Raw genomic sequence first — 25,695 nt, forward strand, 5'->3', positions numbered from 1 at the left:
TTCCTATTTCTTATGGTGTTATGGTTAAAAGGGTCGTGTGCAGACACCGCACATTATTAGCAAAGCTAATAGAATGTCATCATTGATTGCCTGGGGAACTGAATACAAAAATAGGGTTATGTTTCAGTTATACAGGGAATTGTCCGGGATGCTCCGATCTGAGTTCACCCCACCATCCCTGGCAGTGAGAACAGAGAACTTGGTGCTCGGCCAACACTCCATTCACTGCAGTGTGAGATTCTGGCCCACATCTGGAGTATTGTGTACAGTACTGCTCACCGTATTGAAGGATGTAAATGCATTGGAAACAGTTCAGGGAAGGTTCATTAGACTAATACCTGGGATGGGTGGGTTGTATTATGGGGAAAGGCTGGTCTGGCCAGGCTTGAATCTACTGGAATTTAGAACATAGAACATAGAACAGTACAGCACAGAACAGGCCCTTCGGCCCTCGATGTTGTGCCGAGCAATGATCACCCTACTCAAGTCAACGTATCCACCCTATACCCGTAACCCAACAACCCCTCCCTTAACCTTACTTTATTAGGACACTACGGGCAATTTAGCCTGGCCAATCCACCTAACCCGCACATCTTTGGATTGTGGGAGGAAACCGGAGCACCCGGAGGAAACCCACGCACACACGGGGAGGATGTGCAGACTCCGCACAGACAGTGACCCAGCCGGGAATCGAACCTGGGACCCTGGAGCTGTGAAGCATTTATGCTAACCACCATGCTACCCTGCTGCCCAAGAAGTTTAAAAGAGAAAAAGGCGACTTGATTGAAACATACAAGATCCTGAGGGGTGTTGACAGGGTGGGTGTGGGGAGGATGTTTCCTCTTGTTGGAGAATCTAGAACGAGGGGTCACTGTTTAAAAATAAAGGGTTGTACATTTAAAACGGAGATGAGGAGAAATGATGTCTCTCAGAGGGTCGAGAGTCTCTCTTCCTCAAAAGGCACTGGGAACCGAATCTGTGAATACTTTTAAGACAGAGCTACATACATTCTTGTTTAACAAGGGGGTGAAGGGTTATCTGGGGTTAGGCATGAATGTGAGGTTGAGGCTACAATCAGATTAGCCAATGATCTGATTGAATGGGAGAGCAGGCTCGTGGGGCCGAGTGGCCTAATTCACATGCTCCTGAGCTGAGACACTTGTGTGTGAGCATTGCTGATTGTCATGTTGAGGTCTGGTACATACCTGTTAAAGAAGTGGATCCTCCTGTACCGATCATTTGGGTTCCAGTTGAGAAATTGTTACGATATTCTGTCACTCCGACAGTCGGATTGCCGGGAGGAATAGTCGTAGTCCAGATATAGGCTGGCAAAGCAGTATTCAGCACAGCTGTGTCATATTTCCCAGAGACTAGAAAACACAAAGCAACAATCATTTCAACACTCAGGTATTAGAAACATGCCGGTCAGAATGAGAGGCAGAAGCACTCGAGGAAACATACGAAATAGGAGAACGGTTAGGCCATTCGGCCCTTTGAGCCCACCCGCACCACCATTCACTGGGATGATGGCTACATAATTGCAGCAAGACATTTTTATTCCGAGACTCAAATCCTCTTAAAACAAAGACCCCCATTGTTTGTGACGTATGTAAACAATATCAAAGAAAATGTGGGTCGATGATAAGCAAGTTTGCAGATGACACGAAGATTGGCCGGATGGTTACAGGAGGGTTATAGACAGATGGACAGATCAGTGCCAGATGAAATTTAATCCTGAAAAATGTGAGGTGATGCACTTTGGAAGTAGTAAGACGACATGGGAGTCGTCAATGAATGGCAGGGCACGAGGAAGCCATGAGGGATTTTGGGGTGCTTGTCCCAGATCTCTGTTGGTGGCAGGACGGTGGATAGGGTCGCTAAGAAGGCAAACGGGACACGTGCCTTTATCATTCGTGGCATTAATAGATGAGAGCAGGGAGGTGATATTGGAGCTGTACAGGACTTTGGTTAAACCACAGCTGGAGCACTGTGTGCAGTTCTAATCACCGCACTATAGGAAAGATGGGATTGCATTGGAGAGGGTGCAGAGGAGACTCACCAGGATGTTGCCTGGGATGGAGCATGTTGGCTATGAAGAGAGGTTGGATAAGCTTATTTGGAGCAGAGAAGGCTGAGAGGGGACCTGATTGAGATGCAGAGGGTTAAGAAGGGGCCTCACGGTAGCATGGTGGTTAGCATCAATGCTTCACAGCTCCAGGGTCCCAGGTTCGATTCCCGGCTGGGTCACTGTCTGTGTGGAGTCTGCACATCCTCCCCGTGTGTGCGTGGGTTTCCTCCGGGTGCTCCGGTTTCCTCCCACAGTCCAAAGATGTGCGGGTTAGGTGGATTGGCCATGCTAAATTGCCCGTAGTGTAAGGTTAATGGGGGGATTGTTGGGTTACAGGTATACGGGTTACGTGGGTTTGAGTAGGGTGATCATTGTTCGGCACAACATTGAGGGCCGAAGGGCCTGTTCTGTGCTGTACTGTTCTATGTTCTATGTTCTAAGGGCATGGACAGGATGGATAGAAAGCAGCTGTTCCCTTCATTGCCTGGTCAATAATGGGGGTGCAGAATGTTAAGGTGAATGGCAGGATGTTTCACCCAGAGTGTGGTGGGAATCTGGATCACTGCCTGGGAGGGTAGTTGAGGTAGGAATCCTCACAATCTTTAAAATATACTTGGATGAACACTTGAAATGACACAACATTCAAGGCTATGGGCTTTGATTCCACTGCCGTAGTCAGGAATGAGGTGAAAGCATTTTACAGTTCACAGCACCTTTAAGATTAGCTAAATATTCTGAATTTTGTGCAACACTTGATGATACCCTGACCGACTTTACAATTGCCCCGTAGAAAGCATCCTCTCGGGCTGCATCACAGCCTGGTATGGCAACTGCTCGGCCCAGGACCGCAAGGAACTTCAGAGAGTCGTGAACACTGCCCAGTCCATCACACAATCCTGCCTCCCATCCATTAATTCCGTCTACCCCTCCCGCTGCCTGGGGAAAGTGGGCAGCATAATCAAAGACCCCTCCCACCCGGCTTACTCACTCTTCCAACTTCTTCCATCGGGCAGGAGATACAGAAGTCTGAGAACATGCACAAACAGACTCAAAAACAGCGTCTTCCCCACTGTCACCAGACTCCTAAATGACCCTTTTAAGGACTGATCTCTTTGCACATCTTCTCTACTGAGTAGTGCTACACTCTGTATGCTTCACCCCATGTCTGTGTCTATGTATTTACATTGAGTAATTATTGTATGTCCAATGTTTCTCATGTATGGAACGATCTGCCCGGACTGTAAGCAGAACAATACTTTTCAGTGTACCTCGGTACACTTGACAATAAACCCAAATTGAACTTTGCAATGTGTCAAACAGACACAACACTGATCAGAAGAATGTGAAAATGCAAACAATGAAATGAAAGATGATTTCCTGAAGCCAGAATGGTTGGTTTATTATAATCTCAAGATGAAGCTGCAATTACATCACGATGCCTCACCCTGTGGGGTTGGTGCAGTCGCCTCACACAAGAAGCCTTCAGGAGAGGAACAACCAATAACATCTGCTTCACAAACTCTTACTAGCACAGAAATGAATGACACTCAGTTGGGAAAAGAAGCTTTGAGCATCATTTTCGGTGTAAGAAAATTCCATCATGATCTTTATGGGTCAGTGACCCTTGACTACAATCTTCAGGCTGTACGAAGGTAGACCTTCTTTGGCAGCTAGTAGATTGCTGATGGTCACTGATATTGTCGGACACACTTACAATACCCAGTATCACTAAATCAGAGCAGCTTGGAGATGCTGGTGCTTTGTCACGGTTGCCATTACAAGTCAAGCATGACTCTGAAAAACATTTGGAATATATTTTGAATTTCTTGCTCATGGATAGTGTACCTGTGACCTTATCTCAAGTTCAAAGATATACGAGAACAGATCCAGTGATGGAGAAGGTGATAGACGTGGTCGAAAAAAGAACGCTGTCAGACATTCATCAGAAACATCCAGATCTCAAGCCGTACATCACACAACGACTTGAGTTTACAGTACAGAATGGAGTTCCATTGTGTGGAATCCATGTGACTATTACTCCATGCTTATGTAGTAGAGTCCTTGACCAACTATGTGAGGGACATCCTGGTGTGGCGAGGATGAAGGAATTGGCACACAGCTGTTTTTGGTGGCCAGGATTCGACGCTCAAATTGAAGAGAAAGTTGGGCAATGCCAATCTTGTGCAAAGCTACGGAACACGGCAGCATTATAACCATTACATTTGTGAGAATGGACAACTGCAGCCATTGGAGGGAATACACAGCGATTATGCTGGTCAACTGGAGGGTCACATGTTCTTAGTAATTGTGGACGCACGCTCAAAATGGCTGGAAGTCGCGATAATGACTGAGCAGATCATTGAGAAACTAGATGAAATATTCTCAAGGTTTGGACCACCGGAGCAGATTGACGGTGACAACGGTACGCAGTTTACATTGAAGGGGCTTGAGGACTATTTGAAAGGAAACGGTATACACCACCTCGTGTCAGCTCCATATTATCCAGCAATGAATGGATTGGCCAAATGTTTTGTGCAACCATTAAAACATTCTATCAAAACATTGAAGGACCAGGGAACATTATCAAGAAGAGTAAACAAATTCCTAATAAATTATCAGAACACGGTCCATGCTACCAAGCAAAGTTCATCAGCAATGCCTTTGTTCAAGAGGAAACTACAAATGCAATTTGATTTGTTAACTCCACCTGATACTTCAGAGATTGTCAAATGACAACCAGAAACACAAATTGCTGGGAGAGTGAAAATGTCTAAAAATTGACTATTCAACCAGGGAGAGAGTGTTAGCCAGGAGTTATACTTTTAAGAAATGGGTACCAGTTATAATCCTAGTGAAGACAGGTCCAATATCATACACCGTACAGATGGACGATGAAAGAGTTTGGCGACGTCATGCTGATCAGTTACTTGCTGCATGAAGTGAGTTCACAGAAACTTCTCAAGAGGTTCTACCCTGTGGAGAGCTGTATTTCAGAACAGAGACCAGAGACACTGAAGTGTTCAGATTCGGTTTCTGAGGACTTTGCAATGCCCTAGTGACAGATACTGAAATAATTACTCAAGAAGTACCATTGACAGAAAGGAATGAGGACACTTCCCAGGTCTCAAGTACCCAAGTTCAAGAAAGGAATTATTATTTAAATGATAAAATATTAAAACATGCTGCTGTGCAGAGAGACCTGGGTGTGCTAGTGCATGAGTCACAAAAAGTTGGTTTACAGGTGCAACAGGTGATTAAGAAGGCAAATGGAATTTTGTCCTTCATTGCTAGAGGGATGGAGTTTAAGACTAGGGAGGTTATGCTGCAATTGTATAAGGTGTTAGTGAGGCCACACCTGGAGTATTGTGTTCAGTTTTGGTCTCCTTACTTGAGAAAGGACCTACTGGCACTGGAGGGTGTGCAGAGGAGATTCACTAGGTTAACCCCAGAGCTGAAGGGGTTGGATTATGAGGAGAGGTTGAGTAGACTGGGACTGTACTCGTTGGAATTTAGAAGGATGAGGGGGGATCTTATAGAAACATATAAAATTATGAAGGGAATAGATAGGATAGATGTGGGCAGGTTGTTTCCACTGGCGGGTGACAGCAGAACTAGGGGGCATAGCCTCAAAATAAGGGGAAGTAGATTTAGGACTGAGCTTAGGAGGAACTTCTTCACCCAAAGGGTTGTGAATCTATGGAATTCCTTGCCCAGTGAAGCAGTTGAGGCTCCTTCATTAAATGTTTTTAAGATAGAGATAGATCGTTTTTTGAAGAATAAAGGGATTAAGGGTTATGGTGTTCAGGCCGGAAAGTGGAGCTGAGTCCACAAAAAAGATCAGCCATAATCTCATTGAATGGCGGAGCAGGCTCGAGGGGCCAGATGGCCTACTCCTGCTCCTAGTTCTTATGTTCTTATGTAACACCGAATTCTACCAAAATGGAATAGATGCCCAACACAGAGACTGTTGTTGAATTGTATATATGATTAGAAATATTACATAAGGAGATATGTTGCATAAATGTTAATTGTTGTTGTTACACTAATGGCCTAAAGAAGGAGGGGTGTTATGTATCTGGGAATTTATTTGTGCTGGTTTTGTGTTCTATGATGTGTAGTGATGTCAGCAGAGTGTTTGCGTGAGCTCTGGGCAGATCACTATCTTGATTATATTGAGCAACACCCTTAATAAACCTCTCATCGTGTTTCAGAAGAATCCAGAGTGTGGCACCTCCATCCTTTCCTCTCTGTGGGGAGCTGCACTTGACAAAAATATAAAGAGGCTACAGACTTCTTGGCGAAGAAGAGTCTAAATGGGATAGAGGATCAGAGAGACCTTGAGATATGTCTGCTCAAATCAATAAGCAAGTTAATAACACCAGAAAAAGATGATGAAACCTTATCGAGTTCTTTGAGAAGGTGACTGAACAGGTAGACGAGGGTAGAGCAGTTGATGTGGTGTATATGGATTTCAGTAAAGCGTTTGATAAGGTTCCCCACGGTCGGCTATTGCAGAAAATACGGAGGCTGGGGATTGAGGGTGATTTAGAGATGTGGATCAGAAATTGGCTAGTTGAAAGAAGACAGAGAGTGGTAGTTGATGGGAAATGTTCAGAATGGAGTTCAGTTACGAGTGGCGTACCACAAGGATCTGTTCTGGGGCCGTTGCTGTTTGTCATTTTTATAAATGACCTAGAGGAGGGCGCAGAAGGATGGGTGAGTAAATTTGCAGACGACACTAAAGTCGGTGGAGTTGTAGACAGTGCGGAAGGATGTTGCAGGTTACAGAGGGACATAGATAAGCTGCAGAGCTGGGCTGAGAGGTGGCAAATGGAGTTTAATGTGGAGAAGTGTGAGGTGATTCACTTTGGAAAGAATAACAGGAATGCGGAATATTTGGCTAATGGTAAAATTCTTGGTAGTGTGGATGAGCAGAGGGATCTTGGTGTCCATGTACATAGATCCCTGAAAGTTGCCACCCAGGTTGATAGGGTTGTGAAGAAGGCCTATGGTGTGTTGGCCTTTATTGGTAGAGGGATTGAGTTCCGGAGCCATGAGGTCATGATGCAGCTGTACCAAACTCTGGTACGGCCGCATTTGGAGTATTGCGTACAGTTCTGGTCGCCTCATTATAGGAAGGACGTGGAAGCTTTGGAACGGGTGCAGAGGAGATTTACCAGGATGTTGCCTTGTATGGAGGGAAAATCTTATGAGGAAAGGCTGATGGACTTGAGGTTGTTTTCGTTAGAGAGAAGAAGGTTAAGAGGTGACTTAATAGAGGCATACAAAATGATCAGAGGGTTAGATAGGGTGGACAGCGAGAGCCTTCTCCCGCGGATGGAGGTGGCTAGCACGAGGGGACATAGCCTTAAATTGAGGGGTAATAGATATAGGACAGAGGTCAGAGGTGGGTTTTTTACGCAAAGAGTGGTGAGGCCGTGGAATGCCCTACCTGCAACAGTAGTGAACTCGCCAACATTGAGGGCATTTAAAAATTTATTGGATAAGCATATGGATGATAAGGGCATAGTGTAGGTTAGATGGCCTTTAGATTTTTTCCATGTCGGTGCAACATCGAGGGCCGAAGGGCCTGTACTGTGCTGTATCGTTCTATGTTCTATGTTCTACTTGGGTTCATTTCTAACGAGATAGAATTGAAAAGCAGGGTGATGACATTAAACTTATATGGAAGTCAGTGAAGACACTCCCTTACCTGATTGTGTGCTTGCGCTCACCATCCTTGTCTCGACAACAGCCTTTTTGGGGTAAGGGAGGGTGTTTGTGGTTGAACGAGGAGGGCTGATACTGGCCGATCGACTGCTTTTCAGCAACCGCTTCACATCACCCAGCTCCGTCCCTGAGTACAGTAATGAAATAAGCGAGGTCAGAGACTGGAGGGAGCTGCCCAGGGTATAATACCCCCCATCAATAACCCCTCTGGGTATTACATCATTGATCCAGAACCTGGGAGAACCACCACAATTATTTACATTATAGGTGAGAGCAGAAATGTCCCAAAGTTGATCAAATCCCGAATTCTGAATTAGTATTCAGACTAAAAGGGACGATCCTTTAAAACAGAGATGAGGAGGAATTTCTTCAGCCAGAGGGAGGTGAATCTGTGGAACTCTTTGCCGCAGAAGGCTGTGGAGGCCAAATCACTGAGTGTCTTTAAGACAGAGATAGATAGGTTCTTGATTAATAAGGGGATCAGGGGTTATGGGGAGAATGGGGATGAGAAAATATCAGCCATGGTGGAGCAGACTCGACGGGACAAGTGGCCTAATTCTGCTCCGATATCTTATGGTCTTATGGTTATGGTAAAAAGCCATTCAGTACAATACAGTGACAAATCAGAACTTGGGGGAAACTCCACTATTTATCCCAGGAATGCCAGGGAGGGGCGAGGAATGTAACCGGAGAAGCTGCACAATACCTGTGATCTATATCCTTTAATGCAATGATTGTTGCTCAACAGAAATGTGAAATTGCCTGCATGGGCACCCACACAGATCGCACACGTTCCGTCACTGAGGATGGCAGCTGCCACTCACTCAGATTCTGCCAACGCTGCTTGGTACTGCCAGCGTGTGGAGGGCTGGGCGGCCGGGGGGTGGGTGGGAAGGGTGATTTTCTCATCATCCATGTGGTTCATCCTCAGAGCACAGGATCAGGCGGAGGCCATTCTCTCTTTGAGCCTGGCCCACCATTCAACTATATCATGGCGGATCTGTGTCTCAACAGGACTCGATCCCGGCTCTGGGTCACTGTCTGTGTGGGGTTTGCACATTCTCCCCGTGTCTGCGTGGGTTTCACCCCCACAACCCAAAGATGTGCAGGGTAGGTGGATTGGCCACGCTAAATTGTCCCTTAATTGGAAAAAATGAATTGGGTACTCTAAATTTATTTTTTAAAATTACCCCTCAATTGGAATAAAACACCATTTAAGAAATTCAGAAATGGGGAGATGACAGCAAGCCTACAGTTGTGTTGTGCTGCACTGTCCTCTTTCCCCAGGTTTTACTGAGAGCTGGAACACCTGCAGACGGCTGGGGTACTTACACTGTCCGGATGGTGAAGCACTTTGCAGACGGGCTCGGATTGTACTCTCTGAAACACAAGGACCCATTACACAGCTGTACAAGGTAGTTAGACATGACTCTCAGCTTTATAAATGCCCCTTATTCTGCTCAGCAATAAGATGCATCAGGCTCCCAGGGCAATATAAATCCTCAGTTATTCACGTTTCTCAATGTTTCCACTAACAGCAGCAAATTACATTTAGATGGAGCCTTGAAAATAGAAACACATCGCAAGCTTCTTCACTCGCCGAGTTATTAAGCAGATATTTGAATCTTTGATCAAAAGGTGAGGGTTTATGAAGGCACATGTTGGGTGTTGAGGACTTTGGGTGGGAAACGGGAGAATTATCGGGAGGTGTGAGGGGGCTGTGAGACAGATTCCAAGATCGCATAAACATCAAAGAGATAACTGAATAAAGAAAAGTACAGCACAGGAACAGGCCCTTCGGCCCTCCAAGCCCGTGCCGACCATGCTGCCCGTCTAAACTAAAACCTTCTACACTTCCTGGGTCCATATCCCCCTATTCCCATCCTATTCATGTATTTGTCAAGATGCCCTTTAAATGTCACTATCGTCCCTGTTTCCACCACCTCCTCCGGCAGCGAGTTCCAGGCACCCACTGCCCTCTGTGTAAAAAAAACTTGCCTCGTACATCTGCTCTAAACCTTGCCCCTCGCACCTTAAACCTATGCCCCTAGTAATTGACCCCTCTACCCTGGGGAAAAGCCTCTGACTATCCACTCTGTCTATGCCCCTCATAATTTTGAAGACCTCTATCAGGTCGCCCCTCAACCTCCTTTGTTCCAGTGAGAACAAACTGAGTTTATTCAACCGCTCCTCATAGCTAATGCCCTCCATACCCGGCAACATCCTGGTAAATCTCTTCTGCACCCTCTCTAAAGCCTCCACATCCTTCTGGTAGTGTGGAGACCAGAATTGAACACTATACTCCAAGTGTGGCCTAACTAAGGTTCTATACAGCTGCAACATGACTTGCTAATTCTTATACTCAATGCCCTGGCCAATGAAGGCAAGCATGCCGTATGCCTTCTTGACTACCTTCTCCACCTGTGTTGCCCCTTTCAGTGACCTGTGGACCTGTACACCTCGATCTCTCTCACTTTCAATACTCTTGAGAGTTCTACCATTCACTGTATATTCCCTACCTGCATTAGACCTTCCAAAATGTATTACCTCACATTTGTCCCGATTAAACTCCATCTGCCATCTCTCCACCCAAGTCTCCAAACGATCTAAATCCTGCTGTATCCTCTGACAGTCCTCATCGCTATCCACAATTCCACAAATCTTTGTGTCGTCTGCAAACTTACTAATCAGACCAACTACATTTTCATCCAAATTATTTATATTTACTACAAACAGCAAAGGTCCCAGCACTGATCCCTGTGGAACGCCACTAGTCACAGCCCTCCAATCAGAAAAGCACCCTTCCATTGCTACTCTCTGCCTTCTATGACCTTGCCAGTTCTGTATCCACCTTACCCTACCTTCATCCATCAGCTGTGTCACTTCCCCAAAAAACTTGATCAAGTTAGTGAGACATAACCTCCCCTTCACAAAACCATGCTGCCTATCGCTAATAAGCCCATTTATTTCCAAACGTGAGCAAATCCTATCCCAAAGAAGCTTTTCCAGTAATTTCCCTACCACTGACAGAAGGCTCACCGGCCTGTAGTTCCCTGGATTATCCCTGATACCCTTCTTAAACAAAGGAACAATATTGGCTATTCTCCCAAAGATTTCAGTCAAGAGTTGGCTACGGGTTGAATTTTGATCAGAACTCAGGCAATAGTTTCACAGCATTAATTGCGTTTTGGGTGTTCAGTTACATTCCGGTGGAGGGCATTAACTGGGATTAACCACGGTTCCTATCTCTTTCCCATGATGTGGAGATGCCGGCGTTGGACTGGGGTGAGCACAGTAAGAAGTCTGACAACACCAGGTTAAAGTCCAACAGGTTTGTTTCAAACACTAGCTTTCGGAGCGCAGCTCCTTCCTCAGGTGAATGTTTCAGACCAGGCTGAAACTGCAGCGCTAGATTGGAGGGGCAGGATTTGTGAGTCTCTAACGATAAAACTTGTAAATGTAAAAACACTAAACTCCAGTTCCATCCGACAGCACCCGGCTATCTGCTTTACAACACCTCACTCTGCTCCAAAACAGTGTCAGCAGACCGATAATGGCCAGATAAGGAAGGAGATAAGGCCGGAGTTTAATAATTTATCTGAAAGACATTCCCTCACTTTATCACACCCTCAGTACTGACCCTCTGACAGTGCAGCGCTCCCTCAGTACTGACCCTCTGACAGTGCAGCACTCTCTCAGTACTGACCCTCTGACAGTGCAGCACTCCCTCAGTACTGACCCTCTGACAGTGCGGCACTCCCTCAGCACTGACCCTCTGACAGTGCAGCACTCCCTCAGTACTGACCCTCTGACAGTGCAGCACTCCCTCAGTACTGACCCTCTGACAGTGTGGCACTCCCTCAGTACTGACCCTCTGACAGTGTGGCACTCCCTCAGTACTGACCCTCTGACAGTGCGGCACTCCCTCAGTACTGACCCTCTGACAGTGCGGCACTCCCTCAGTACTGACCCTCTGACAGTGCGGCACTCCCTCAGTACTGACCCTCTGACAGTGCAGCACTCCCTCAGTACTGACCCTCTGACAGTGCGGCACTCCCTCAGTACTGACCCTCTGACAGTGCGGCACTCCCTCAGTACTGACCCTCTGACAGTGCAGCACTCCCTCAGTACTGACCCTCTGACAGTGCGGCACTCCCTCAGTACTGACCCTCTGACAGTGCGGCACTCCCTCAGTACTGACCCTCTGTCAGTGCAGCACTCCCTCAGTACTGACCCTCTGACAGTGCAGCACTCCCTCAGTACTGACCCTCTGACAGTGCAGCACTCCCTCAGTACTGACCCTCTGACAGTGCGACACTCCCTCAGTACTGACCCTCTGACAGCGCAGCGCTCCCTCAGTACTGACCCTCTGACAGTGCGGCACTCCCTCAGTACTGACCCTCTGACAGTGCGGCACTCCCTCAGTACTGACCCTCTGACAGTGCAGCACTCCCTCAGTACTGACCCTCTGACAGTGCAGCACTCCCTCAGTACTGACCCTCTGACAGTGCGGCGCTCCCTCAGTACTGACCCTCTGACAGTGCGGCACTCCCTCAGTACTGACCCTCTGACAGTGCGGCGCTCCCTCAGTACTGACCCTCTGACAGTGCGGCGCTCCCTCAGTACTGACCCTCTGACAGTGCGGCACTCCCTCAGTACTGACCCTCTGACAGTGCGGCACTCCCTCAGTACTGACCCTCTGACAGTGCGGCACTCCCTCAGTACTGACCCTCTGACAGTGCGGCGCTCCCTCAGTACTGACCCTCTGACAGTGCAGCACTCCCTCAGTACTGACCCTCTGACAGTGCAGCACTCCCTCAATACTGACCCTCTGACAGTGCGGCACTCCCTCAGTCCTGACCCTCTGACAGTGCGGCACTCCCTCAGTACTGACCCTCTGACAGTGCAGCACTCCCTCAATACTGACCCTCTGACAGTGCGGCACTCCCTCAGTACTGACCCTCTGACAGTGCGGCACTCCCTCAGTACTGACCCTCTGACAGTGCAGCACTCCCTCAGTACTGACCCTCTGACAGCGCAGCACTCCCTCAGCACTGACCCTCTGACAGTGCAGCACTCCCTCAGTACTGACCCTCTGACAGTGCGGCACTCCCTCAGTCCTGACCCTCTGACAGTGCGGCACTCCCTCAGTACTGACCCTCTGACAGTGCAGCACTCCCTCAGTACTGACCCTCTGACAGTGCGGCACTCCCTCAGTCCTGACCCTCTGACAGTGCGGCACTCCCTCAGTACTGACCCTCTGACAGTGCGGCACTCCCTCAGTACTGACCCTCTGACAGTGCAGCACTCCCTCAGTACTGACCCTCTGACAGTGCGGCACTCCCTCAGTACTGACCCTCTGACAGTGCGGCACTCCCTCAGTGCTGACCCTCTGACAGTGCGGCATTCCCTCAGTACTGACCCTCTGACAGTGCAGCGCTCCCTCAGTACTGACCCTCTGACAGTGCGGCACTCCCTCAGTGCTGACCCTCTGACAGTGCGGCACTCCCTCAGTACTGACCCTCTGACAGTGCAGCGCTCCCTGAGTACTGACCCTCTGACAGTGCGGCACTCCCTCAGTACTGACCCTCTGACAGTGCGGCACTCCCTCAGTACTGACCCTCTGACAGCGCAGCACTCCCTCAGTACTGACCCTCTGACAGTGCAGCACTCCCTCAGTACTGACCCTCTGACAGTGCGGCACTCCCTCGGTACTGACCCTCTGACAGTGCAGCACTCCCTCAGTACTGACCCTCTGATGGTGCGGCACTCCCTCAGTACTGACCCTCTGACAGTGCGGCACTCCCTCAGTACTGACCCTCTGACAGTGCGGCACTCCCTCAGTACTGACCCTCTGACAGTGCGGCACTCCCTCAGTCCTGACCCTCTGACAGTGCGGCACTCCCTCAGTACTGACCCTCTGACAGTGCAGCACTCCCTCAGTACTGACCCTCTGACAGTGCGGCACTCCCTCAGTACTGACCCTCTGACAGTGCAGCACTCCCTCAGTACTGACTCTCTGACAGTGCGGCACTCCCTCAGTGCTGACCCTCTGACAGTGCAGCACTCCCTCAGTACTGACCCTCTGACAGTGCAGCACCCCCTCAGTACTGACCCTCTGACAGTGCAGCACTCCCTCAGTACTGACCCTCTGACAGTGCGGCACTCCCTCAGTACTGACCCTCTGACAGTGCGGCACTCCCTCAGTACTGACCCTCTGACAGTGCGGCACTCCCTCAGTACTGACCCTCTGTCAGTGCGGCACTCCCTCAGTACTGACCCTCTGACAGTGCAGCACTCCCTCAGTACTGACCCTCTGACAGTGCAGCTCTCCCTCAGTACTGACCCTCTGACAGTGCGGCACTCCCTCAGTACTGACCCTCTGACAATGCGGCACTCCCTCAGTACTGACCCTCTGACAGCGCAGCACTCCCTCAGTACTGACCCTCTGACAGTGCAGCACTCCCTCAGTACTGACCCTCTGACAGTGCGGCACTCCCTCAGTCCTGACCCTCTGACAGTGCGGCACTCCCTCAGTACTGACCCTCTGACAGTGCAGCACTCCCTCAGTACTGACCCTCTGACAGTGCGGCACTCCCTCAGTACTGACCCTCTGACAGTGCAGCACTCCCTCAGTACTGACTCTCTGACAGTGCGGCACTCCCTCAGTGCTGACCCTCTGACAGTGCAGCACTCCCTCAGTACTGACCCTCTGACAGTGCAGCACCCCCTCAGTACTGACCCTCTGACAGTGCAGCACTCCCTCAGTACTGACCCTCTGACAGTGCGGCACTCCCTCAGTACTGACCCTCTGACAGTGCGGCACTCCCTCAGTACTGACCCTCTGACAGTGCGGCACTCCCTCAGTACTGACCCTCTGTCAGTGCGGCACTCCCTCAGTACTGACCCTCTGACAGTGCAGCACTCCCTCAGTACTGACCCTCTGACAGTGCAGCTCTCCCTCAGTACTGACCCTCTGACAGTGCGGCACTCCCTCAGTACTGACCCTCTGACAATGCGGCACTCCCTCAGTACTGACCCTCTGACAGCGCAGCACTCCCTCAGTACTGACCCTCTGACAGTGCAGCACTCCCTCAGTACTGACCCTCTGACAGTGCAGCGCTCCCTCAGTACTGACCCTCTGACAGTGCAGCACTCCCTCAGTACTGACCCTCTGACAGTGCGGCACTCCCTCAGTACTGACCCTCTGACAGTGCAGCACTCCCTCAGTACTGACCCTCTGACAGTGCGGCACTCCCTCAGTCCTGCCAGGTGTATATAAGTTCAACTCTCTGGTATCAGATTTAAACCCATGACCTTTTGACTGGAGTGACCCACTGAGCCAATCAGAGCAGCAGTGTGGAGCCAGACCGTGGTTAAGGTTCACATGAAGCAGCTGTTGCTGCCTGCATCACAATCTCTGAGTCGTATCCTGAGCCTTGACCTCAGGATGGGATACGGCATCTATAGATTGCAGCAAGAGTTTGCTGGGCACAGGGACAGGCTGGACTCTGAATCAATCTTTCAGAAGCTGGGCTGGTGTCGTCTTACCTCGACTGTGACTCCTTCCTCTGGTGTGTGACGTACCTGCGAAGCCGCAACAAGACATCAGTTAGTGCGGAACATTGTAGATCAGGACAGATGCTGGAGAAAGAGGATGTCAATCATAGAATTTACAGAGCAGGAGGAGGCCATTCAGCCTATCGAGTCTGCACCTGCCCTTGGAATGAGCACCCTACTTAAGCCCACACATCCACTCTAACCCAGTAACCGCACCTAACCTTTTTGGACACACTAAGGGCAAGTTATCATGGCCAATCCACCTAATCTGAACATCTTTAGACTGTGGGAGGAAACCGGAGCACCCGGAGGAAACCCACGCACACGGGGAGAACGTGCAGACTCCGCACAGACAGTGACCCAGCGGGGGATCGAACCTGGGACCCTGGAGCTGTGAAGCAACAGTGCTAACCACTGTGCAACCGTGTCGGAGAGGGTTCAAGCACAGAATCAATTGGGCTTGAACCATGGAACATGAAAGGTGTAATTATATTGCACAATGCCGTTTGTAGGCTGCCAACTATTGGGACTGCTGTCAATTTGCAAGGAAATTATAGAGGTGCAAGATCTATAGACATAGACATAGAACAGTACAGCACAGAACAGGCCCTTCGGCCCTCGATGTTGTGCCGAGCAATGATCACCCTACTTAAACCCACGTAACCCGTATACCCGTAACCCAACAATCCCCCCATTAACCTTACACTACGGGCAATTTAGCATGGCCAATCCACCTAACCCGCACATCTTTGGACTGTGGGAGGAAACCGGAGCACCCGGAGGAAACCCACGCACACAGGGGGAGGACGTGCAGACTCCACACAGACAGTGACCCAGCCGGGAATCGAACCTGGGACCCTGGAGCTGTGAAGCATTGATGCTAACCACCATGCTACCGTGAGGCCCCTATGCAGTTAGATATGATGGGGGACTTTAGTTATCTGTATATAGACCAGAATAATGTAAAGATCAGAAAGGGTCAAGCATTCTTGGTGTATGTTCAGGAGATCTTTGGACAGAAGTATGCGTCCAGTCCAGCGAGAAAGGGGGCACTGGTGGGCATGGTTCCTGTGAGGTGGGCCAAGTGGATCGAGTAGGAGTGCCAGTGAGAGAACATTCAGCGGACAGTGTTACAAGGTTTCGGCTATTGTAGAAAAGGAAAAGGAACAATCCAAACTGAGAATAATTAACTGGAGGGCAGCCAGTGGGGTAGGAGTGAAATGGACCAGATAAATTGCAATCCAGATTTTGCAGGTAAAACGGTGACTGAATAATGGACTGTTTTTAGTGGAGAAATAGTTCCCGCATGGTTACGGTGTACTTCCACAGAGGGAAAAGGCAGGGCAAACAATCCAAACCTCCCTGATAAACAAAGAGATAAAGATTAAGGTGAATCAGAGACAATATGATTATGCCAGATGTCAGCTGTACAACGGAATGAGAACCAGGCTGGATATGGAATTGAAAAAGAAAATAAGAGAAGCAACGGGAGAGCATGAGAAGAGACTGGCAGCTAACATAACAGGATTTCCAAAGTCTTTGACATATGAATCATACAAGGAGATAAGAGGAGGAGGAGTGGGACTGATTAGGGAGTAAAAAGGGAATTTATGGTTGGTAGTAGGGGCAGAGGTGAAGTATTAAATCGATACTTTATACTTGTCGTTACCAAGCTCATGGTGAAAGAAGAGATTCAGAAGAGATGGATTGAAAATTGATATTAGATCAGTGTCTGTACTTAAAGTTGATAAGGTACGAGGACTGGAGATGATTCCATGAATATTGAAGGAAGTGAGAATGAAAATTCCGGAGGCATTGGCCAATATTTTTTGAACTTTCTTCTGCTGCAGAATGATGCCAGAAGCCTGGAGAATTGCAAATGTTCATAAAGAGTGTAAATAAAATCCCAGCGACTCCAGATTAGTCACTTTAACCTCAGTGGGGGAAGCTTTTAGAAGATTCACACAGCGAGTGGTTTGGATCCAGAATGTACTGTCTGTGAGTGTGGTGGAGACAGATTCACACAGCGAGTGGTTAGGATCTGGAATGTACTGACTGTGAGTGTGGTGGAGGCAGATTCACACAGCGAGTGGTTAGGATCTGTAATGTACTGTCTGTGAGTGTGGTGGAGACAGATTCACACAGCGAGTGGTTAGGATCTGGAATGTACTGTCTGTGAGTGTGGTGGAGGCAGATTCACACAGCGAGTGGTTAGGATCTGGAATGTACTGTCTGTGAGTGTGGTGGAGGCAGATTCACACAGCGAGTGGTTAGGATCTGGAATGTACTGTCTGTGAGTGCGGTGGAGACAGATTCACACAGCGAGTGGTTAGGATCTGGAATGTGCTGTCTGTGAGTGTGGTGGAGACAGATTCACACAGCGAGTGGTTAGGATCCGGAATGTACTGTCTGTGAGTGTGGTGGAGACAGATTCACACAGCGAGTGGTTAGGATCTGGAATGTACTGTCTGAAAGTGTGGTGGAGACAGATTCACACAGCGAGTGGTTAGGATCTGGAATATACTGTCTGTGAGTGTGGTGGAGACAGATTCACACAGCGAGTGGTTAGGATCTGGAATGTACTGTCTGTGAGTGTGGTGGAGGCAGGCCAATCGAGGCTTTCAAAAAGGAATTGATTGATTATCTGAAAAAGAATAATTTGAAGGGACACAGAGAGTGGAACTGGGTGAATTGCTCATTCAGGCCAAATGGCCTCCTTCTGTCCTGCAACCATTCTATGATTTTTGGTATAGCACGGGGTTAGATACAGAGTAAAGCTCCCTCTACACTGTCCCCATCAAACACTCCCAGGACAGGTACAGCACAGGGTTAGATACAGAGTAAAGCTCCCTCTACACTGTCCCCATCAAACACTCCCAGGACAGGTACAGCACGGGGTTAGATACAGAGTAAAGCTCCCTCTACACTGTCCCCATCAAACACTCCCAGGACAGGTACAGCACGGGGTTAGATACAGAGTAAAGCTCCCTCTACACTGTCCCCATCAAACACTCCCAGGACAGGTACAGCACGGGGTTAGATACAGAGTAAAGCTCCCTCTACACTGTCCCCATCAAACACTCCCAGGACAGGTACAGCATGGGGTTAGATACAGAGTAAAGCTCCGTCTACACTGTCCCCATCAAACACTCCCAGGACAGGTACAGCACGGGGTTAGATACAGAGTAAAGCTCCCTCTACACTGTCCCCATCAAACACTCCCAGGACAGGTACAGCATGGGGTTAGATACAGAGTAAAGCTCCCTCTACACTGTCCCCATCAAACACTCCCAGGGAAGGTACAGCACGGGGTTAGATACAGAGTAAAGCTTCCACTACACTGTCCCCATCAAACACACCCAGGACAGGTACAGCACAGGGTTAGATACAGAGTAAAGCTCTCTCTACACTGTCCCCATCAAACACTCCCAGGACAGGTACAGCACGGGGTTAGATACAGAGTAAAGCTCCCTCTACACTGTCCCATCAAACACTCCCAGGACAGGTACAGCACGGGGTTAGATACAGAGTAAAGCTCCCTCTACACTGTCCCCATCAAACACTCCCAGGACAGGTACAGCACAGGGTTAGATACAGAGTAAAGCTCTCTCTACACTGTCCCCATCAAACACTCCCAGGACAGGTACAGTACGTGGTTAGATACAGAGTAAAGCTTCCTCTACACTGTCCCCATCAAACACTCCCAGGACAGGTACAGCACGGGGTTAGATACAGAGTAAAGCTCCCTCTACACTGTCCCCATCAAACACTCCCAGGACAGGTACAGCACGGGGTTAGATACAGAGTAAAGCTCCCTCTACACTGTCCCCATCAAACACTCCCAGGACAGGTACAGCACGGGTTAGATACAGAGTAAAGCTCCCTCTACACTGTCCCCATCAAACACTCCCAGGACAGGTACAGCACGGGGTTAGATACAGTGTAAAGCTCCGTCTACACTGTCCCCATCAAACACTCCCAGGACAGGTACAGCACGGGGTTAGATACAGAGTAAAGCTCCATCTACACTGTCCCCATCAAACACTCCCAGGACAGGTACAGCACGGGGTTAGATACAGAGTAAAGCTCCCTCTACACTGTCCCCATCAAACATTCCCAGGACAGGTACAGCACGGGGTTAGATACAGAGCAAAGCTCCCTCTACACTGTCCCCATCAGACACTCCCAGGGCAGGTACAGCACGGGGTTAGATACAGAGTAAAGCTCCCTCTACACTGTCCCCATCAAACACTCCCAGGACAGGTACAGCACGGGGTTAGATACAGAGTAAAGCTCCCTCTACACTGTCCCCATCAAACACTCCCAGGACAGGTACAGCACGGGGTTAGATACAGAGTAAAGCTCCCTCTACACTGTCCCCATCAAACATTCCAATGCTGGAGATGGGGGCAGAGCTCTCCTCTCTCCCTGAGATGTTGTCTGGTTGGTGTTTACTGGGACATTAGAAGGGAGCGAATGTTTGATGTTCTTACTGAATTCTTTCCGTGTGAACTCTGGGGAGGAATTTCCACTGGAACTACCTGAAAAAAAAGAACATAATAATAATTATAATAATAATCTTTATTGTCAGAAGTAGGCTTACATTAACACTGCAAGGAAGTTACTGAGAAAGCCCCTAGTCGCCACACTCTGGTGCCTGTTCGGGTACAGAGAGGGAGAATTCAGAATGTCCAAATTATCTAACAGCACGTCTTTCGGGACTTGTGGGAGGAAACCGGAGGAAAGCCCGCAGACACGGGGAGAACGCGCAGACTCCGCACAGACAGTGACCCAAGCCGGGAATCGAACCTGGGATCCTGGCGCTGTGAAGCCACAGTGCTATCCACTGTGCTACCGTGCTGCCCAGGTCCCTCTTCACCAACTTTCCATTGCTCATTAGCCTAACTGCCTTTGCACTCTTTCACTCATTCATTCCTCACTATGATTCTCCATCTCTTTCTTTCTCTCCCTCTGTCTCGCTTTCTCTGTCTCTCTCTCTGCCCTCACTCTCCTTGTCTCTGTGTCACTGTCCATGTCTTTCTCTCTGTCTTTCTCAGTCTCTCTTTCCTCTGTCTGGTTCTCCCTCTCCCTCGTCTCTTCTCTGTTTCCCACTCTCTCTATCTTTGGCTGTCTCTCTCTCTCTCGTCGGTCACAGTTGCCTCTCCCTCCCTTCCACCTACCCTCGTATCCTCCATTCCGGCCGATGAATGTTTTCCGTTCCAGTGACGTGTCCGGTGAGATTGAAAGTGTTGAACCTGGGAATCGAGTCCTGGAATATCCGGCTCTGCCTGCAGCTGGGACATGAAGCAGAACGACAGCGTTAATGTCATCAACATTCTCATTGATCAGGCACAATCCAGTCCGGACAGTCAGACAGACCCCAAGCTCTGGGGCAGGGGTCCGGGGAGAAGGGGGGAGGGGGTAAGAGTGAGGGGTTAGATGCTGCTAATACTTTGCTGGGATCCTCAATAATGGGAATCAGGAAATGCCGGGAGAATCAGTCTCAACCTTTGATACTGGAGATCAGACCAAACCTTGGGAGTGACTGCTCTCCCTCCCTCCCTTCCTCTCTTCCTCCCTCCCTCTCTCCCTCTCTCCCTCCTTCCCTCTCTCCCTCTCTCCCTCCTTCCCTCTCTCCCTCTCTCTCTCCCTCCCTCCCTCCCTCTCTCCCTCCCTCCCTCCCTCCCTCTCTCCCTCCCTCCCTCCCTCCCTCTCTCCCTCCCTCCCTCCCTCACTCCCTCTCTCCCTCCCTCTCTCCCTCCCTCCCTCTCTCTCTCCCTCCCTCTCTCCCTCCCTCTCTCCCTCCCTCTCTCCCTTCCTCCGTCTCTCCCAACTGCCGTCCCTCCCTCCATTCCTCCCTCCGTCTCACCCTCCATCCCTGCCTCTCTCCTTTACTCCCTCTATCTCTCTCTCCCTCTCTCTCTCCCTCCCTCCCTCTCTCCCTCCCTCTCTCTCTCCCTCCCTCCCTCTCTCCCTCCCTCCCTCTCTCTCCCTCCCTCCCTCTCTCCCTCCCTCCCTCTCTCCCTCCCTCTTCCCCCCCGCCCTCTCTCACTACCTTTCTCAGTCTGCGTCTCTCCCTCTCACTCTTTCCTTCTCTTGTTCTGTTCCTTCATCACTATCCCTCCATCCCACTACCTCTCCTTCTCTCCATCTCTCTCTATCCATTAACTGTCTTTCTCTCAGTCTCTCCCTTTTCTTGTCCATCTCCCTCTCCCATCCTTTGTTGTGCTACTCTCTCTTGTCCCACTATCCCCCCGTCCTCTCGTTCTCCATCTATTTCTTCTTTCCTCTCACTTTCCTTATTATTTCCCCCCTCTCTCCCTCCGTCCCCTCCAACCCTGTCTCTTCTCTTTCCTCTTGCTCTCCTATCTCTCCACTCCCTCTCTCTCTCCCCGGTACTTACAGGCACTGTGATAGCTGCTGCTGATGGATGAAGTAATACCTTCTGTTCCAAACCCTCCTGTGAGAATCTGGTGTCGAGTGGAGGAACCAGTGCTACTGTGGGTGCCTCCTACAGAAAACACACAAAAGGCAAAATAAGAGGAAATCATTCTTCAGCTTCACAAAACTCTGGTTAGATACCGGAGCACAGTGCACAGCTCTGGGCACAGCGTACAGCTCTGGGTGCTGCGTACAGCTCTGGGCACAGCGTACAGCTCTGGGTGCTGTGTACAGTTCTGGGTGCTGCATACAGCTCTGGGTGCTGCGTACAGCTCTGGGCACAGTGCACAGCTCTGGGCACAGCGTACAGCTCTGGGTGCTGCGTACAGCTCTGGGCACAGTGCACAGCTCTGGGCACAGCGTACAGCTCTGGGCACTGCACAGCTCTGGGCACAGCGTACAGCTCTGGGCACAGCGTACAGCTCTGGGCACAGCGTACAGCTCTGGGTGCTGCGTACAGCTCTGGGCACAGTGCACAGCTCTGGGCACAGCGTACAGCTCTGGGCACTGCACAGCTCTGGGCACAGCGTACAGCTCTGGGCACAGCGTACAGCTCTGGGTGCTGCGTACAACTCTGGGCTCTGTGTACAGTTCTGGGTGCGGTGTACAGTTCTGGGTGCTGCATACAGCTCTGGGCGCTGTGTACAGCTCTGGGCGCTGTGTACAGTTCTGGGTGCTGCGTACAGCTCTGGGCGCTGCGTACAGCTCTGGGTGCTGCGTACAGCTCTGAGCGCTGCGTACAGCTCTGGGCGCTGAGTACAGTTCTGGGCGCTGCGTACAGCTCTGGGCGCTGCATACAGTTCTGGGTGCTGTGTATAGTTCTGGGTGCTGTGTACAGTTCTCAGTGACGCAGTACAGCTCTGGGTGCTGCGTACAGCTCTGGGTGCTGCGTACAGCTCTGGGCACAGTGCACAGCTCTGGGCACAGCGTACAGCTCTGGGCACTGCACAGCTCTGGGCACAGCGTACAGCTCTGGGCACAGCGTACAGCTCTGGGTGCTGCGTACAACTCTGGGCTCTGTGTACAGTTCTGGGTGCGGTGTACAGTTCTGGGTGCTGCATACAGCTCTGGGCGCTGTGTACAGCTCTGGGCGCTGTGTACAGTTCTGGGTGCTGCGTACAGCTCTGGGCGCTGCGTACAGCTCTGGGTGCTGCGTACAGCTCTGGGTGCTGCGTACAGCTCTGGGTGCTGTGTACAGCTCTGAGCGCTGCGTACAGCTCTGGGCGCTGAGTACAGTTCTGGGCGCTGCGTACAGCTCTGGGCGCTGCATACAGTTCTGGGTGCTGTGTATAGTTCTGGGTGCTGTGTACAGTTCTCAGTGACGCAGTACAGCTCTGGGTGCTGCGTACAGTTCTGGGTGCTGTGTACAGCTCTGGGTGCTGCGTACAGCTCTGGGTGCTGTGTACAGCTCTGGGTGCTGTGTACAGTTCTGGGTGCTGTGTACAGCTCTGGGTGCTGCGTACAGCTCTGGGTGCTGTGTACAGCTCTGGGTGCTGTGTACAGCTCTGGGTGCTGTGTACAGCTCTGGGCGCTGCGTACAGTTCTGGGTGCTGTGTACAGCTCTGGGTGCTGTGTACAGCTCTGGGCGCTGCATACAGCTCTGGGTGCTGTGTACAGCTCTGGGTGCTGTGTACAGCTCTGGGTGCTGTGTACAGCTCTGGGTGCTGTGTACAGGAAGGATATATTGGTCTCAGGCGGAATACAGGGTTGATTTAACAGAATGTTACCTATGAGGAGCGATTACATCAATTGGACTTGTATTCCCTGGAATATTGAAGATTCAAGGAATAATTTGTTTGACATGTTTAGAATTTGAAATGTTAGAAATGGATAGATTACTGAGGACCATTTCTATAGAATCATAGAATCCCTACAGTATAAAAGGAGGTCATTTGGCCCATCGAGTCTGCACTGATCCTTCAAATACGCATGGCACCCATATCCAGCCACCCCACCAAACCCGCACATCTTTGGACTGTGGGAGGAAACCGGAGCACCCGGAGGAAACCCACGCACACACGGGGAGAACGTGCAGACTCCGCACAGATAGTGACCCGAGGCTGGAATTGAAGCCGGGTCCCTGGCACTGTGAGGCAGCAGTGTTAACCCGGGTCCCTGGCTCTGTGAGACAGCAGTGTTAACCCGGGTCCCTGGCGCTGTGAGACAGCAGTGTTAACCCGGGTCCCTGGCACTGTGAGGCAGCAGTGTTAACCCGGGTCCCTGGCACTGTGAGACAGCAGTGCTAACCCGGGTCCCTGGCACTGTGAGGCAGCAGTGTTAACCCGGGTCCCTGGCGCTGTGAGACAGCAGTGCTAACCCGGGTCCCTGGCACTGTGAGACAGCAGTGCTAACCCGGGTCCCTGGCACTGTGAGACAGCAGTGTTAACCCGGGTCCCTGGCACTGTGAGACAGCAGTGCTAACCCGGGTCCCTGGCACTGTGAGGCAGCAGTGTTAACCCGGGTCCCTGGCGCTGTGAGACAGCAGTGCTAACCCGGGTCCCTGGCACTGTGAGGCAGCAGTGTTAACCCGGGTCCCTGGCGCTGTGAGACAGCAGTGTTAACCCGGGTCCCTGGTACTGTGAGGCAGCAGAGTTAACCCGGGTCCCTGGCACTGTGAGACAGCTGTGAGGCAGCAGAGTTAACCCGGGTCCCTGGCACTGTGAGGCAGCAGAGTTAACCCGGTCCATGGCGCTGTGAGACAGCAGTGTTACCCCGGGTCCCTGGCGCTGTGTGGCAGCAGTGTTAACCCAGGTCCCTGGCACTGTGAGACAGCAGTGCTAACCCGGGTCCCTGGCATTGTGAGGCAGCAGTGTTAACCCGGGTCCCTGGCACTGTGAGACAGCAGTGCTAACCCGGGTCCGTGGCACTGTGAGACACCAGTGTTAACCCGGGTCCCTGGCACTGTGAGGCAGCAGTGTTAACCCGGGTCCCTGGCACTGTGAGGCAGCAGCGTTAACCCGGTCCCTGGCACTGTGAGGCAGCAGTGTTAACCCGGGTCCCTGGCACTGTGAGACAGCAGTGTTAACCCGGGTCCCTGGCACTGTGAGACACCAGTGTTAACCGGGTCCCTGGCACTGTGAGGCAGCAGTGTTAACCCGGGTCCCTGGCACTGTGAGGCAGCAGTGTTAACCCGGGTCCCTGGCACTGTGAGACAGCAGTGTAACCCGGGTCCCTGGCACTGTGAGACAGCAGTGTTAACCCGGGTCCCTGGCACTGTGAGACAGCAGTGTTAACCCGGGTCCCTGGCACTGTGAGGCAGCAGTGTTACCCCGGGTCCTGGCACTGAGAGACAGCAGTGTTAACCCGGGTCCCTGGCACTGTGAGACAGCAGTGTTACCCGGGTCCCTGGCACTGTGAGACAGCAGTGTTAACCCGGGTCCCTGGCACTGTGAGACAGCAGTGTTAACCCGGGTCCCTGGCGCTGTGAGGCAGCAGTGTTAACCCAGGCCCCTGGCACTGTGAGGCAGCAGTATTAACCCGGGTCCCTGGCACTGTGAGGCAGCAGTGTTAACCCGGGTCCCTGGCACTGTGAGACAGCAGTGTTAACCCGGGTCCCTGGCACTGTGGGACAGCAGTGTTAACCCGGGTCCCTGGCACTGTGAGACAGCAATGTTAACCTGGGTCCCTGGCACTGTGAGACAGCAGTGTTAACCCGGGTCCCTGGCACTGTGAGACAGCAGTGTTAACCCGGGTCCCTGGCACTGTGAGACAGCAGTGCTAACCCGGGTCCCTGGCATTGTGAGGCAGCAGTGTTAACCCGGGTCCCTGGCATTGTGAGACAGCAGTGTTAACCCGGGTCCCTGGTACTGTGAGACAGCAGTGTTAACCCAGGCCCCTGGCACTGTGAGACAGCAGTGTTAACCCGGGTCCCTGGCACTGTGAGGCAGCAGTGCTAA

General features: G+C 50.8%; 1 protein-coding gene across 1 annotated transcript in view; it reads right to left on the reverse strand.

Annotated features, from left to right (window-relative positions):
* Positions 1-25,695, reverse strand: part of LOC119979315 (collagen alpha-1(XVII) chain-like) — a 236,466-nt gene that overhangs the window by 168,223 nt on the left and 42,548 nt on the right. The window contains 7 exon segments of the mRNA XM_038821395.1: positions 1,206-1,370; positions 7,782-7,925; positions 9,131-9,178; positions 15,350-15,385; positions 19,852-19,899; positions 20,539-20,652; positions 21,762-21,869. Coding sequence (XP_038677323.1) covers positions 1,206-1,370; positions 7,782-7,925; positions 9,131-9,178; positions 15,350-15,385; positions 19,852-19,899; positions 20,539-20,652; positions 21,762-21,869 — 663 coding nt within the window.

This window comes from Scyliorhinus canicula, chromosome 16 (assembly GCF_902713615.1).
Source record: "Scyliorhinus canicula chromosome 16, sScyCan1.1, whole genome shotgun sequence".
NCBI lineage: Eukaryota > Metazoa > Chordata > Chondrichthyes > Carcharhiniformes > Scyliorhinidae > Scyliorhinus > Scyliorhinus canicula.